Consider the following 16,448-nt stretch of genomic DNA (forward strand, 5'->3'; position numbering starts at 1 on the left):
TGCCGTACCTTTCAAAAGTAAACCCAAAATAAAACCAATGGTCGAATCCTCACCTAAACAGGGTATATAATAAAAAAAAAAATCATGGCCAAAATCAGAAAGAGCAACTCCTTAAAAGACAAGTGCTCCCTTTTACAACTAAACAAGAAACAAAGAGGTCTAGGTAAATCCAGCAAGGCCAGTTATGAGGTCAGGATTGCCTCGCAGGCTAAGGACAATCAGAAGGCCTTCTTCAGCTATGTCCAGAACCTTAAAGATAATACACAGCAATGTGCCAAACTGGTGGTAACCTGTACCACCTTCACCAGTCAGGGTGACATATCAAATCTACTAGCTGATAAATTAATCTCAAACTTCATCCCCAAGCCCCTCCAGGTGAAATCCCCTCCAGTATACTTCCCTCAACTATTCGCAGAACAAGGTGCTGGCAGCCATTGCTAAAGCCAAGAACACTGCCTCTATGGGTCCTGACAACATCCCAAGTTGCCTCCTGAGCTGTCTAAATCCCGACCTGTCATGACCACTTGAAACACTCTTCAACTACAGCCTTGAAACTGACTATATTCCAAGTGAATGGAGGACCACAACAACCATTCCCTTCCACAAAGACAGATCATCAACCAACCTAAGGAACTACAGACCCATCAGTCTAACAAGCCTATATGTAAAGCCATGGAATGGATTATCATGGAAATGATGATAAACAAGGACATTATCAACTTACAGACACTGGCCCCATCCCAGTTTGGCTTTAAGGGAAGGTCATGCGAACTTCACCTGGTAAACTTCTTTGAAAGGCTCACCAAGGCAATGGATGGGTAACCATTTGAAATGTCGGGACCCACTAGAACGAGTCCCGAAACAGACTTGTATATACTAAGTCTGAGTTGCCATTTCTCGGAATATTCCCTTTTCTGTGAGGTATGTCAATTTTAGAGTTATTTATATATATATATATATATATATATATATATATATATATATATATATATATAGAGAGAGAGAGAGAGGTGTGTGTGTGTGTATAAATTTAGGGGGTTTGGGGGCCTCTACCTGACATGAGGGATGCAGGAGGAGCTTGCTCCCCACAAAAAAGAGGTTTAAAGGAGAAGACTGATTTTTCAAGATTCGCCCTTCTCCTTTATTTTCAGTCTTTTTTTTTTTTTGACTTGTCGGCACTGAGTATTTTGAATACCAACATTTCAATAGGGACCCCAATGGACAAGGATAAAATACTGCATGAATGCAGGCAGTGTATCTTGACTTGGCCAATGGATTGGATACATTACTCCACTCAGGCATTGTTGACAAGCTGTTGGAGCTAGGCATAAATCTCTAGATAACTCACTGGATTGCTGGCTGGCTCACAGACAGGTCCCAAGAAGTCAGGATTGGTGAGATCACCTCCATCAAGAGAATGGTCACCAGCAGAGTTACCCCAGGGCTCCTTGCTGAGCCTGCTTCTGTTTGGCATCTATGTCTCAGAAGTCCAGGGTAATGTTCAATGCCTCTGGCTTACCAAGTTTACAAATGACTGCAAAACAAAATGTGAGCTATTATTGACACCCCCCCCCCCCCCGGACACCAAAATCTTACAAGAGGGTTTAACACAGAAAAATGACTGGTGTCAAAACCAGGGCCTAAAACTCAATGCCAAAAAATGCATTATAATGCCCTTTGGGAAGACTGTCAACCCAAGTTAATTACTCCATTGCTAAAACACTCTCTTAAGAGTCGACCCAGTAGTAAGGGATCTGGGAACGTATGTAGACAGCAATCTGGCCTTTGACCAACACATTACGAAGACAGTAAGAAGATCATTCTATGTTGCCCAACTTATAGTTAAGGGTATAGCATCCAGGCCCAAGGAAGTTATAGTACAACTCTACTCAGCCCTTATCAGACATATCATTGAGTTCAATGTCCCTTTTGGCATGTGCCTAACCAGACACTTGCAACAGTTGGGACACCCACAAAGGTTTCTCACTAGGAGATTTCAAGGCATGAATACCTTGTCCTACACTGATCTTGTAAAGGTTCTGTCTGTGTATTCTGTCTACTACAGGCTGCTGAGAGGGTATCTTTGCCTGTCTTACAGGGCTTCCTCAGACCCAGCTCTGATGGATCTCTTGCACATGTGCAAAGTAAGACAGCAACAGAAATGCTAGATCCAGGGATCTGAACTTCGCTTGTGACATAAACAGAATGTGCTGAGGAGACAGATATGTATCCCAAAGTATGCCCATATTATGAAGAGGGAGTTGGCATAATTTTTAACATCATAACCGCACATATACAAGATACTGGGTTTGATTCTGACCTTTGGCTATTGACTAGACTTGTAATAGTAAGCAAGCTGATAGCCAAGTTGGGAGCTGGTATAATAGTTAAGGTGTTTCCCTCACAGTCACAAGGTACAGGTTTGATTCTCATCTTTGAAAAGGAAATTGAGTATGCTTAAAATAGCCCATGATGGCTGCTAGCCTAATGCTTACCTATAAACAATTTAGGGTTTGGTATAATGGTTAAGGTGATTGCCTTAAAGACACAAAGTTCAAAGTTTAAATTCTCATCTTTGAAGGGGAAATTGGCTAGACTTAAAATGGCCCACTAGGGCAGCTAGCCTAGTACTTACTGATAAACCTATCTCATGCTAGCACCCTGTGGTACATTGTACGCACTGGCTTTCAAATGAAACTGGGGCAGCTGTTGCCTTACAGACTGGGCAGAAGTTACCTCTCAGCAACTTTTTTGGGGGTTGACGACTAGGCTGATAAGGGCCCTAGTGGTTGTTAGTCTAGTATACATCTATGAACATATGGAATAGGCTCCCCACCTATGTAAAACAGAGCTCATCCCTGACCTTATTCAAATGAAACCTTGACATTTGGATGAGAAAAAAGTTGACCCCTGGTCTGGCCCCCTTGTCTCTTATGAACAGAGGCCATCAATAAGAAAAGTATTATCCTAACTAAAACCCCACCCCTTAAAAATATCTTAGTTACGCAATATGCCTAATGTATGGACGCCCATGATACTTAGAATCCAAATGGTTCTGGGGTGCATGGCTAGGCTTTTAAGGGCCCTAATGGTCGTTAGCTTTCTAACAATCTATAGACCGATATAGGATGAATGTAAAAAAACTTGTTTTTTTTCATTCAGCAGTTACTACACTGGGATAGCTAGGTGCCATCACAGCACCTATCACTACACCTGTCAATTGCTGAAATATTCTCCTCCAAATACAAAGCAGTTTTTATCCAAAATTAATTCTAATATGGTAATTAACTTGTATTATCCACTTATTCCTTCCACTTCTTCATCATATGCTATAACAGAATATAAAGAAGGCTGCATTACACTGTGCTGAATGCACATCTTTTTGACAGAGTATAATGCTGAAACTTTAACCTGAATGCTCCATTTGTCAGAATCAGACGATGTCAAATGTTGGCTCATTCATTGTTCGTGTGGGGTCAGCTGTGATTGCATTAAGGGAAGTGGGGTTTTGTCATTTAAGGATAGGTAAGTGAATAGACTGAATAGTGTGTGTGTGAATGCTTTTGAGTGTGTGCATTCATGAAAGTGTTTCTGGATTATGGTTACAGAGTTGTGGCTAAGTAATGTGATAGTTTTAGCATTTTGTATATGTGATTGTGTATGTGCAGTGTGTGCATGTTTTTGATTGATTTGTGTAGTGATAGTGTTAGGGAAAGACCTTTCTCTCTCTGTCTCTCTCTCTCTATAAGAAATGTGATGCATAGGGTATTTGGTATATAGCTACTTGACACTCACAACCTTGCCCTTTCACAGATTAAACAAACTATAATATAGCATACAGATTTAACTTGTACTACTTAGATGTTGCTAATGCTTCTTAATAAATCTAGTGCACCTAACACATTATTAAGTGACATGGACTCTGACACTTCTACCTTCCCACTTTTCCCAAGTCCTATTACCATGATAAAAAAAGCGGTTTACTATTGTTTGTTTTAATGGTAAAACATATGCCGTTCGAAACAACGAAAAGTAAAACTGAACACAAACCTTTCGAATGGCCACAATATCGACCCAAATGATCAACACATTTGAGTCGACATTGTTACTGAAACCATCACGTGATAGCCATATAGGAGCTGATGTAAAATCAGACTCCTACACGACATATCATGTTTCTGCAGGGGGGCAAGCCCCCCTGCACCTCCCCCACTACTAATGTATTCTAACTCCGAGATCACACTACAGTGGGAATATGGATGGATTTCCAATCCCTACTGTACCGCAATCTCCGTGAAGATAGTCCAATACACTTATGCAAATGCACTACTGCATTCACGTAAGTGTGTTCGACTATCCTATACATTTAAATTTTGTGCACAACATTCTGATTTTCGACAGCAATGCTGCCGACAGACTGTCATTCTCACAAACAATAGTAAACCTAAAAAAGCTTATTCAAAAATGTAAACTCACCTCTCTTGTAGCTGATAAGCTACAAGAGGAATATCTCAAAATAGCTGAAGAAGCCATTGCATACCCAGTATCTATACTTATAAATCATTTCACCAAGAATGGATAGTTACCACATTGTATTTTGTTACATAAAGGTGGCAAATCACTTAAACTAGCTAACTACAGACCTATAGCCTTCCTAAACCTTCTAGCTAAAATAATTGAAAAAAATAGTTCACATACGGGTTAGTGACTTTACGCAACAAGACATGGTTTAGGCCACACCGTAGGACAGAAACTACATTCATAACTTTTATAAATTTTATTTATGACAGATGAAAACAAGGTGAAATGGTTGCATCCCTAGTTTTAGACATGACCAAAACATTTAACACAGTTTCAGATCTCATGCTATTATTTAGACTCAAGGAATTATGCCTCACAAAATACATTCAGTTGGTTTAGAAATTATCTTAGCCACTGAACATAATATGTACACTTGGTTGATAAGCTGTCAGGTCTACAGTAAATAACATAATGTGTGCCACAAGATGCAATATTAGGATCTTTACTCTTTAATATAGTGGTGGTGCTACAGTAGCATTGTCGCCTCACAGTAAGACGTTGTCCTATTCGATTCTCAGCTAGAGCGTCTTCTGTGTGGAGACGTGCGTGAATGGGTGTACCTTCATTGAAGGTTGTGCATCAGGGCCGGCAACTCGGCACGTAAAAATCTACTGTCAATCATTAGCAGACCAGAGTTCCGCTGTGGCGACCCCTAACCGGGAAAAGCCGAGAGACACAACAACTGGCATACAGTCTCCCACCCAGCAGTTGTAATCCAGTACGTAAGATGATTCAATGCTAGTATGTCCTTCCTCTTCAGTCAAGCAGCTTCAAGGTAACCTGCAACACTCCCCTGCAACACTCGAAAACTGTCTGCAGCAACCTAAACTAATCCTAAAGCCAAATAAAAGTAAAGTAATAGGATTTTTGCCTCCAACCCAACAACTAACGTATTATGACTTAACAAAATTATAGGTGAGGTGACAGTTTTTAGAGCTTTGTATGCATGCCTGTATATGTGCAGTATGTGTGTATATATGTGTGTGTGTGTGTGTGTGTGTGTGTGTGTGTGTGTGTGTGTGTGTGTGTGTGTGTGTGTGTGTCTTTGGAAGATATGTGATTAAGTTCTCCATTAGCTATCTATTCCCATTAATTACACTCATTTGTGGAGATGACTCATTTGTGTATATTTGTTACATTATTACTATTATTATCATTACTATTATTAATTTTATTGTTGTTGTTATGCATAAATGGAAGACAAGACACTCCATCCTCAACAGTTGATAAGCATCAGTAGTAATGGTACGTAATACCAAGTAGCAATGATGGAAAACATCAACATCTCTTTTTAAACAATTTATTAACCATATGTTGATTTGGACGGTCATGGTGGTGCAGCAGTTAGCATTGCCACCTCACAGCAAGAGGTTCTCTGGTTCAATCCTTGGCTGGGGTGCCTTCTTTGCGGAGTCTGCATGTCCTCCCTGGGTTGTGTGGGTTTCCTCCGGGTGCTCTGGTTTCCTCCCACATCCCAAAGACATGCCGTATGTGGATTGGACACTCTAAATTGGCCCTAGGCATGCATGTGTGTACCTTCTGTGGAAGGTTGGGTGCCGAGCTGACAACTCGACAACGTAAAACTCCACTGCCAATTATGAGCGGACAGGTGATCCGCTGTGGTGACCCCTAACCAGGAAAAGAAGAAGAAGATTATCCATATGTTGATTTCTCTTTAGTAGGCTCCTTAAGAAGTTCATTCATCAGCTGAGCTCACAGTTTTGTGTCCAGTACAACAGAGCTGCTCCTGTTACCTGCAACTCAAACAGTGTTATAGGGCATCATAGAATATCTAAAGCACAGGGTTTAGTAATGAGTTTTGTATGTAATCAACAGTTGTTAGTACTGTGTATAAATCACACTCAGCATTCAGATCCAATTGAGTTACTGCATTAAAATAGGTAGGAACAGATGTAGTTTTTTTTATTTGCTAGTTATCTCAAATTCAGAATTTTCAAAAAATATTGCCATATTCAGTTGTCTTTTAAAAATGTACAGATCAGCTATTACCTCATTCAGATTAGTCAGAGTAGATGGAACAATCTCATTTCCCCTTTTGCAGAAGAGAATGATCACAGTATTGATTGTACACCTGCTCTTGTCCTTGTGGAGTTTTCTTGCTCTACCTGTTTCTTTGATAGCTGTAGGTGCTGAAATGATGACACTACAGAAGTTCATACAATGTCAAACCAAGAGCTGTTGGACATGCTACACTTAAAGAAATCCCAATCCGTCAGAGGCACATACTCCAGGGATCTAAACCTTGTCATCACAATAAACAAAACATGCTGGAGGGATAGGTTCCTGACCCAGAGACGTCCCAGACTCTGGAATAGGCTGCCTATATATGTCAAGCAGAGCACCTCTTTGGCCCTCTTCAAAAGGAACCTTGACGATTGGATGGGAGAAAGAAAATTCACCCCAGGGATCAAGTCAGTCACCCTGCTAGACAGGGGTCCAGGGAAGTAAATAGTGTGGGAAGAAATAGCCAGGGAATTGTTATGGCTAGGCTTGTATAGCCTAGTACCAACCTACGAACCTATGAACAATGTGATTTTTCTTGTACAGAAACTATATTATGTTTACATGTTTATTTATAATATAGTCTCATTTTTGTGAACAACTTATGCTCAGTGTTTTTTCTGATTTATGGACTAATGTTAACTGCCATACGAAATATCAGTGAGGCAATCTGTCTTGTCAAGACCATTATGTTGTTACTGTCAAGCTATATATTTAGTGTAGAACAGTTTGGTGAGAATGCATTTAGAAGGAATGCAAGCCTGTCTTGTTTTTTTTTTTTATCTTTCAAGGCCTGTGTGAAGAATACTGCAAGTTGAAACATTAGTTTTAGCCATTGTTGCATCCTTGTAGCGACTATTTATAACCCACTTTTTTAGATTAACGAATAGTCTCATTCTGTTAAGTATGAATGAACATAACATGATGAAATGAGTGGCTGAGTTTTGGAGCCAATAGAAAAAACACATTATCAAAAAGAGAAGCAATATTTGAAAGTTATTTTTGTAGAAAAATGGAGTTGATACAACACAGCTAAACAAATGTAGCTGTAATGTTATGTTTCTACTATATAATAATGTTCACTAAGTAGTTAATAATGAATGATTGAACAGTTGAATTATCTGATTTGATGTGTGTTTTCTAGGTCTTGCTGGTGAAATTGCAGTCATGGCACCCAAAAAGAAGACTGCAAAGAAACCCAAAGGGGAACTTAACGAAATGACCATAATTGTGGAAGATGGCCCCCTAACCAAACTCAATAACCTAAATAATATGTTGGAGGGAGACAACGGACTTAGCTGTGTATCTACAGAGGTGTGTAACCCATCTTACGGGCCAAACATGCTAGAGGAGCTTAGCAGGATGAGACAAGAAAATTTCTTATGTGATCTGACACTCAATACCAAAACAAAGTCATATAATGCTCACAAAATTGTCATGGCTTCATGCAGTGACTACTTCCAAGATCTGTTCAAGAAAGAGCCTTCCATTCAAAAGGTAGACCTGAATGATCTGTCACCCGTAGGACTAGCTACTGTGATTGTATATGCTTACACTGGAAAAGTTACTTTATCATTGTATACAATTGGGTGCACCATTTCTGCTGCTATGTTTCTTCAGATCCATACACTTACAAAAATGTGCTGTGACTTTTTGGCCCAAGAAATCAATGTGGAAAATTGCATGTATGTTGCAAATATTGCTGAAACTTATGTCCTGAAAGGCACAAAAGAGATGACACAGAAATTCATTAGAGAAAACTTTGTTGATTTTTCTGAAACAGAACAATTCTTTAAACTTACATTTGACCAGATCAATGACTTTCTTATGGATGATGAATTGGCATTGCCATCTGAAATAACTGCATTCCAGATTGCAATGAGATGGCTTGACTTTGATCCAAAAAGGGTGAAGTATGCTGGAGATTTACTGAAAAACATCCGCTTTGGTACCATCTCCGCACAGGATCTAGTCAGTTATGTACAGAGTGTTCCAAGAATGATGGAAGATGGCGAATGTCACAGGCTGCTTGTTGATGCCATGAACTATCATCTACTTCCATATCAACAAAACTCTCTCCAGTCAAGAAGAACAAGAGTTCGTGGTGGTGTTAAAGTTCTTGTCACTGTTGGTGGGCGTCCAGCACTTGTAGAAAAGTCCCTTAGTAGAGAAATCCTGTATAAGGATCCTGAACTTGGCTGGAACAGGCTTACTGAAATGCCTTCAAAGAGCTTCAATCAGTGTGTGACAGTAATGGATGGATTTCTGTATGTGGCTGGTGGAGAAGATCAAAATGATGCCAGAAATCAAGCAAAGCATGCAGTTAGCAATTTTTGCAGGTATGTCTTTTTAGTAATATTCCTTTTAGTAGTCATATCTCTATGAGTGTGTTACGAATGGTCAACGTGCAGAAATACTGATGTTCAAAACATCAATTTCTGCACATTGGAAACCACTTACATTGAGGAAAAACAGAGAAAAAAATGAATACAAACTGGTTGAAAATGAAAAGAAAACATTTTCCTTTCCTGGTTGGACAACATAAAAAATAGCATCACAGACAGACCTTGTCTATACAGGGATATTCTAAGGGAAAGGGATTTTGGTAAATTAATTTGTCAGGTTGGAGTTAGGGTTCAGAGTTAAGATTAGCATGGATGAATAAGTCACCCATGTCAGCTTACTCATCAGTGCTAACTCTAACCCTGCTCCTAATCTCTTACCAAAAACAGAGTATCAGTAGACAGGTAAAAACACACACACACACACACACACACACACACACACACACACATACATACATACACACAGACACACACACACACACACACACACACACAAATACATACACACACACACACACACACACACACACACACACACACACACACACACACACACACACGTATCAGTAGACAGGTAAAAACAAACACACACACGTGCACACATATGCACACACGCACACACGCACATACACACACACCCACACACACACACACACACACACACACACACACACACACACACACACACACACACACACACACACACACACACACACACACACACGTATCAGTAGACAGGTAAAGGTGTACACATGCGCACACACACACACACCATACATATTATTACCTAACTTAATCCCAGCTGTAACCCTGAGCCGCAGGCGCTTGCATAAACACTACAGAGTACACAAACACACACACAAAACTAAAATTGTCCCTAACTTAGCCCTTACTCTAAACCTAGCCTAAAAAAACAGATTACTTGCATGTATGTATAACTTACAGAACCACAGACATTGACGATATAAAATTCAACATCTCCTGACATCGACAGTATCACCATTTGACTTAAGGGGCACCCACTACACTTTGTCAACCAAACAAGATCAAAGGCGCATTTTGTCTAAACTCATAATATAAAACAAAAAAATTGTCTAAACACAAAATATCTAAATAATTAGAGACTCATTTAAGCTACTCACATTTGATAGAATTTGATAGAAAAGTGTAGTAGGCTATAGAGAATTAATACTGGTTTGGTTTAGGGTATTAGGGTAATAGAAAGTACAAGGCAGATTAGTCTAGTGTACCACAAGTTTGTTTTTATGCATCAGCCATTATTCACTGTGTGTGTTGTTGTCTCTCTTCTCTTTAGTTATGCAACCTCAGAGTTAGTATATATTCGTAAGAGGAAGGGGGTGCAGGAGGGCTTGCCCCCTTCCAAAAACATTTCAGAGGAGTAATTACTGCATATGACATTTTAGATGAAATGCCATCTGATTAAATGTGTTTTAGATAAAGTTTCTTGCATATAATAAACACAAACACACACAAAAATTCTATTTGTTCACCAGATAGGCTATAATTGTATTTGTTAACCAGGTAGGCCCACTGGACACAAAGTCTCTTTTTCAGGTGTGATCTGGGAGCAATGTCTGTTTAATCGATTTGCTCAAGAGTCACTCAGTAGTCAAATAAGGGCTGAGAGAATCAAACCCTGTACCGCAGGAACTAGAGCTTGCAACCTTAACTTCTGTACGTATATGTACGTGAGTGCGTGAGTGCGTGTGTGCGTGTGCATGTGCGTGTGTGTGTGCGTGCATGCGTGCGTGTGTGTGTGTGTGTGTGTGTGTGTGTGTGTGTGTGTGCATGTGTACGAGTGTGCGTGTGGGTGTGCTTGTGGGTGTGTGTGTGCGTGCGTGTGTGTGCGTGTGTACGTGTGTGTGTGTGTGTGTGTGTGTGTGTGTGTGTGTGTGCATGTGTACGAGTGTGCATGTGGGTGTGCTTGTGGGTGTGTGTGTGGGTGTGTGTGTGTGTGTGTGTGCGAGTGTGCGTGTGGGTGTGTGTATATACATGCACACACATATTTACATATACATATATATATATGAAGTATATGTTGACATATCAACATGCACAAGCATGGAAACACAAGAGATTGATGCTGACACATGAAAAAAATCAACAGACTGAAACTATAAATGATTGTAAAATGAAAAGTTTCCTTTTGTGATCAGGTAACCAAAATCCTACCATTAACTTAAGACAGAGTTTGTTTGAATAGTGGTAGTGTTATGGAAAGGGTTTTCCGTAAGTTAAGTTATAGAGCTGTGGTTAAGAACAGGGTTATGGTTACCAAATATTAATAAAGTGGTGCAGGAGTGCTGCAATTTTGATCCATTGATTTTTTTTCAGTATGTTTTTAGCATGCCAACATCAATCTTCAGTGGATATACATATATACATTTGACTCATTTGTACGTCCTTACTAAAGTGTGCTGACCCCAACCATATCCCTGTTCCTCATGGACTCATTCACACACTGTGCCAGTGCTCTGACACTCACAGTGACACAGAGACATACAAATGCATACAGTCATACACTATCATTCACACACAGCATGGCTTACCCACATTGGCTATCTGTGTAGAGTGATACAGGTCCAGTTTACCTTGCATAGATTTCCACCATTGAAAGGCATATATGTACCCAGAAAAATGCAGTGCAGGCTTGTTGGATCCCTACCCAGCACTTGCATCAATTGTGAATCTATGAATTCAGTACTACGAAGTACCCTTTCTGGGCAGCATGCTTTTGCTAGGATGGTAATTTACATAGGTCGTTTCCATGGACTACCACATTAGCATGTCTGAACCTTGCTGATTCTAGGCATTGGGGGGTCTGTGAACCAGAATGGTCTTACGAAGTATGCAAGACAGATTGTTTTCCCAGCCTGTGCTATCAAGCACTCACACAGCTAACTGAACTTGGGTCACTCAGGCTGTAGTCAGGGCTTTATCCCTCTTATGCCACCAGTGCAGATACAAACAATTAAGATTTCAAAGTCACACATATCTGAACATGACAGCATATCAATGTGCTCATATGACTACAGGCAATATGGTCTATAGGCAGTATCTGGTAGTTGGTGCAGAGGGTTAAGGCTGTAGTTTCTGTAGTACAGGGTATGATTCCCTCAATCCCCATTTGCCTACTGTGTAACCTTAAGCAAGTCATTTAATCATACATTGCTCCCAGGTTGGCCCTGAAAAGAGACTGTGTGTCCAATGCGCCTATGTGGTTAACAAACGGGTATTATCATACAATGAACTGAATGCAATACATTATAATAATAATAATGATGTAACCAGTTCAGCGTTTTAGTTTAACATAAGGAACAAGATACATCCCTGCACCTCAGCATATGGCTTTATTTCTGTAGATACCTGGCAACAGTCAAAAAGACAAAATCATAGGAAAAACAGTAACAGAACACACACACACACACACACACACACACACACACACACACACACACACACACACACACACACACACACACACACACACACACACACACACACACACATCTAGCTTTACTACACGATAAGCTGCATTCCCTTATTAACCTCAACAAAAAGTTGAGATCCCTCATCAAAACCTCCAGCTATGAAGGCAGAATTGCGGCAAACACTAAAAACAGCCACAAAGTCTTCTTTAGTTATATCAAGAATCTCCATGGCAATACCCAGATTTGCTCTGAGTTACTGCACAATGGTACCTCCTATACTGAGCCAGCAGATATTGCCAACATACTGGTTGACAGATTCAGTGCCAGCTTTACCCCTCTCTCCCCCCTAAAGGACCAATCTCAGTACTGGAAGAATGCCAGGCACCCTGCATTACTGCAGCACAGGTTAAAGCTCCATTGTCTAAGGCCAAGAATACAGCTTCCATGGGACCCAACAATATCCCTGGCTATGTTCTACATGAATTACAACGTGACCTGGCACCACATCTGTGTCCTCTGTTCACTCACAGCCTCACCTCAGGTTTTGTCCCTACAAAATGGCACACTACTACAGACATTCCTCTCCATAAAGGAGAAGTGACTACAGACCCTGGAAATTATCGGCCCATTAGCCTGACGAGTCTGATATGTAAGGCTATGGAGAGCATCATCATGGACCTAATTAACAAGGATATAGGGAATCTCCAAACTCTATATCCCATGCAATTTGGTTTTGTGAAAGGTAGATCATGCCTGCTTAACCTGGTTGACCTCTTTGAGTCAGTCACCAGAGCAGTGGATGAGGGTGAAGCAGTTCATACAGCCTACCTTGATCTGGGCAAACCCTTTCATACCATTCCTCACTCAGGAATTATTGATAAACTTACCAAACTAGGTATCAACCCCTATATCATTAGGTGGGTTGCAAATTGGCTCACAGAACCAACAGTGTGAAAGTAGTAGACTCAAAGTCAGACTGCTGACCGTTCACTAGTGGAGTCCTACAGGGATCGGTCCTGAGTCCTCTCCTGTTTGGCATCTACTTCTCAGAAGTCCAGGCCAACACGGTGGGACTCTGGCTGACCAAATTTGCAGACGTCTGCAAGCTGGGAGCCATTATTAAATCCCCAAGTGATGCAGACATCCTACAGAAAGACCTCACTGAGACTAATAACTGGTGTCAAAACCATGGCCTTAAGCTTAATGCCAAAAAATGTATCATCATCCCCTTTGGGAAAAACTCAGTTTGCACTAATTACCACATTGATGGGAGCCCACTGAACACTGAAGGCATTATAAGAGATCTGGGGACCCAGGTTGACAGCAACCTCTCTTAAGACTACCACATTGCCACTGTGGTCAGAAACTCCTTCTATGTGGCACATCTCATTACCAAGTGTTTTGCATCCAGGAAGAAAGAGGTCATCATCTCCCTCTACTCTTCCGTCATTAGACCAATCTTGGAGTAAAATGCCCCATTTGGCATGTACCTCACTAGACACCTGCAACAGCTGGAGAGGCCACAAAAGTACCACACGAAGAGGATCCTGGGCCTTAAACACATGTCCTACATGGACAGACTCAAAAAATTCCAGCTATTCTCTGTCTCATATCATCTACTATGAGGTGATCTTTGCATGACTTACAAAGCCATGTCTGACCCAGCTCTGTTAGAAATGCTACATCTAAAGAAATCCCAATCCCTCTGCACCACAAGCTCCAGATACCTCAACCTCATTACCACAATCAACAGAACATGCTAGAGGGACAGGTTCATAACCCAGAGACTGCCTATACTCTGGAATAGGCTTCCCATACATGTCAAGCAGAGCACCTCATTATTCCTCTTCAAGAGAAATCTTGATGAGTGGATGGGAAATAGAATGTTCACCCCAGGGATCACTCCAGTGGCTGTACTTGTTAGAGGCACTGGGAACTAATGACAGGTGGCACAATGCCAGGGCACTTCTATGGGCTAGGCTTGTAAAGGCCCCAGGGCCATTAGCCTAGTACACATCTATGAACCTATGGGAGTGAAACAGAAAAAAGCTCAACCCTATAGAGTTAAAATGCTTGTTAGATGATAGTCTGCAGGTACCTAGACGATCCCATAGTTACTACATGGTGAAGCATCAGTGAAGTGAGTGCTAACCATTTTTAAAACCTAAGTGTTGCGCTTTCTTCCTTATTTCTGCTGGCAGAGACTTTCAAAGTATTGGTTAATGTTTTTATGAGGAAGAGGTACTTTGTGTGTCACTGTGCTGAGAAGTTAGTGCTCCCTATTGAAATGCCTATACTGTGATTGTCGAGTCTCAACTTACTGAGAAAAGACTGAAAATACAGGAGAAGAGTGAGCATCAAACATCGCTCTTCTCCTTTAATCCTCTTTTTACAGGAGGTCAAGCCCTTCTACACTCCCAAACTTATTTATACCAACTCTGAGAGTACCATACCTCGGAGCAAAAGAAGCGTTCTGAGAAATGGCAATCTTAGATTTGATATATGCAAGTCCACAGATTTGCAGCCATTCATTCTGCACTTTTCATGACCCGGCAATCCGAGTCCCAACAGTCTAAATGATAATTGAATTTAGCTCTTGAGCATGTATATAGTATCTAAACATTAGCCTTAATTATGAGCAGTGGTCATAGAGGATGAGCTTATAAGCCACTGTGAACTGTAGTAAGTCTCAAAGTTTCTTCCCTGGAGATATATATTCTTCTTCTAAAACTCTACAATGACACTGTCTGAAATGAATTGAAGTACCAAGTCTGGCAAGAGTTAGTGTATAACACAGTAGGTAAACCCATTGTAAGTAAAGCATGTGCTGTATTTCACGGTTTCCTCTTCCACTTGGAAGTGGCTATAAAAGCTATGAGGACCTCCGGTGATTTGCAGAGTGCAGAACTTCAGTTGCATATTGTTTACCAGTTGATATACATAGTAGGCTAGTTCTGAGTGGCAGGACGAACCTGGACTTAGCTAGATTCTGAAATAAGATGCTGCTCTGGAGCCAGTCAGGTGGTGCTGAAAAAAGAATTGTTAGAATGTCTGTTATCCATCTGTGATAATGGCTATGCGACTGAGGTGTACAGTGATATCTGCTGATTGCATAAGTGATCACTCCATATGTTGCTTCCACGCTCCCATTACTGAGAACTAAGAACATCAGAGAAAAAAAACAGAATTGAATCCTGGGGAGGCATACAGGAAGGTTCCTAGAAGATGACACAGCAGTCTCATTTTTAAGCTGTGATGTGTCTGATTTATAGTTCTGACATCATTTTAAACCATGCATACCAATCCCTATCTTAGAAAGTTTGTCAGCAAAAAGATGGTAGTCTGCCAACAGATCCTGGAACAAAGTTGTGACTCTATTTCTAGATTGGTTAAGACTTTGTAGCTGGCAGATGCTATGTTCAAAGCATCATTCTTACCAAATCAATTATGGGTTTTGTGGCAACACTGAAGTAGATGTATTGTGAGACTTGCTTGTGTCACAGTCTTTTTAATACTTTTTACAAGTGTGCCAAGAACTGAGAGAAGTCTGTAATTGGCCTAAGAATGATTTTGTCTACCCTCTTTGACAGTAAATGCATAGCTGGAGTTCCAAAAGATTAGAAGTACTTCACTTTCTATTTGCCTTCTGACAAGTTGCTAATACTAGTAACATGCTGGGAATTGGGGGTTGGTTTACTGGTTAAGGTGTTTACTTCAGAGGCACAAGGTTTGATTCTTACCTTTGAAATGGAAGTTGCCTGTGCTTAAAATGGCTCACAGCTAGCCTAGTACTTACCTTTGAACATTCTATGTTTATGAGTCTATGAAAAAACAAATAAGCTGCAGTAAGATGGAAATATTTTGTGGATATTCTTTCTGAAGATGTGCCCTTCCTTTCTCACTGTTTGACAGCAACTTCCTGACAAGATCATTGCAGAGACAGTTTGAGTTGATGGTAAAAGTGGTGATTTACATGCTGTTTTGTATGCTGCAAGTCTTGAGGGCAGCTGCTGCTACCAGTGAAACAAAACAGAATATTATATATTTA

The 16,448-nt window shown here is 40.6% G+C and overlaps 1 protein-coding gene across 1 annotated transcript in view; it reads left to right on the forward strand.

Annotated features, from left to right (window-relative positions):
* KLHL31 (kelch like family member 31) overlaps positions 1-16,448 on the forward strand; it is a 166,043-nt gene that overhangs the window by 50,378 nt on the left and 99,217 nt on the right. The window contains exon 2 of the mRNA XM_044063778.1: positions 7,748-8,942. Within this exon, the coding sequence (XP_043919713.1) occupies positions 7,771-8,942 (1,172 nt within the window). The 5' untranslated portion in view covers positions 7,748-7,770. The remainder of the gene's footprint in view (positions 1-7,747; positions 8,943-16,448) is intronic.

This window comes from Protopterus annectens, chromosome 2.part2, assembly GCF_019279795.1.
Source record: "Protopterus annectens isolate FY-2018-M chromosome 2.part2, PAN1.0, whole genome shotgun sequence".
Taxonomy (NCBI): domain Eukaryota; kingdom Metazoa; phylum Chordata; order Ceratodontiformes; family Protopteridae; genus Protopterus; species Protopterus annectens.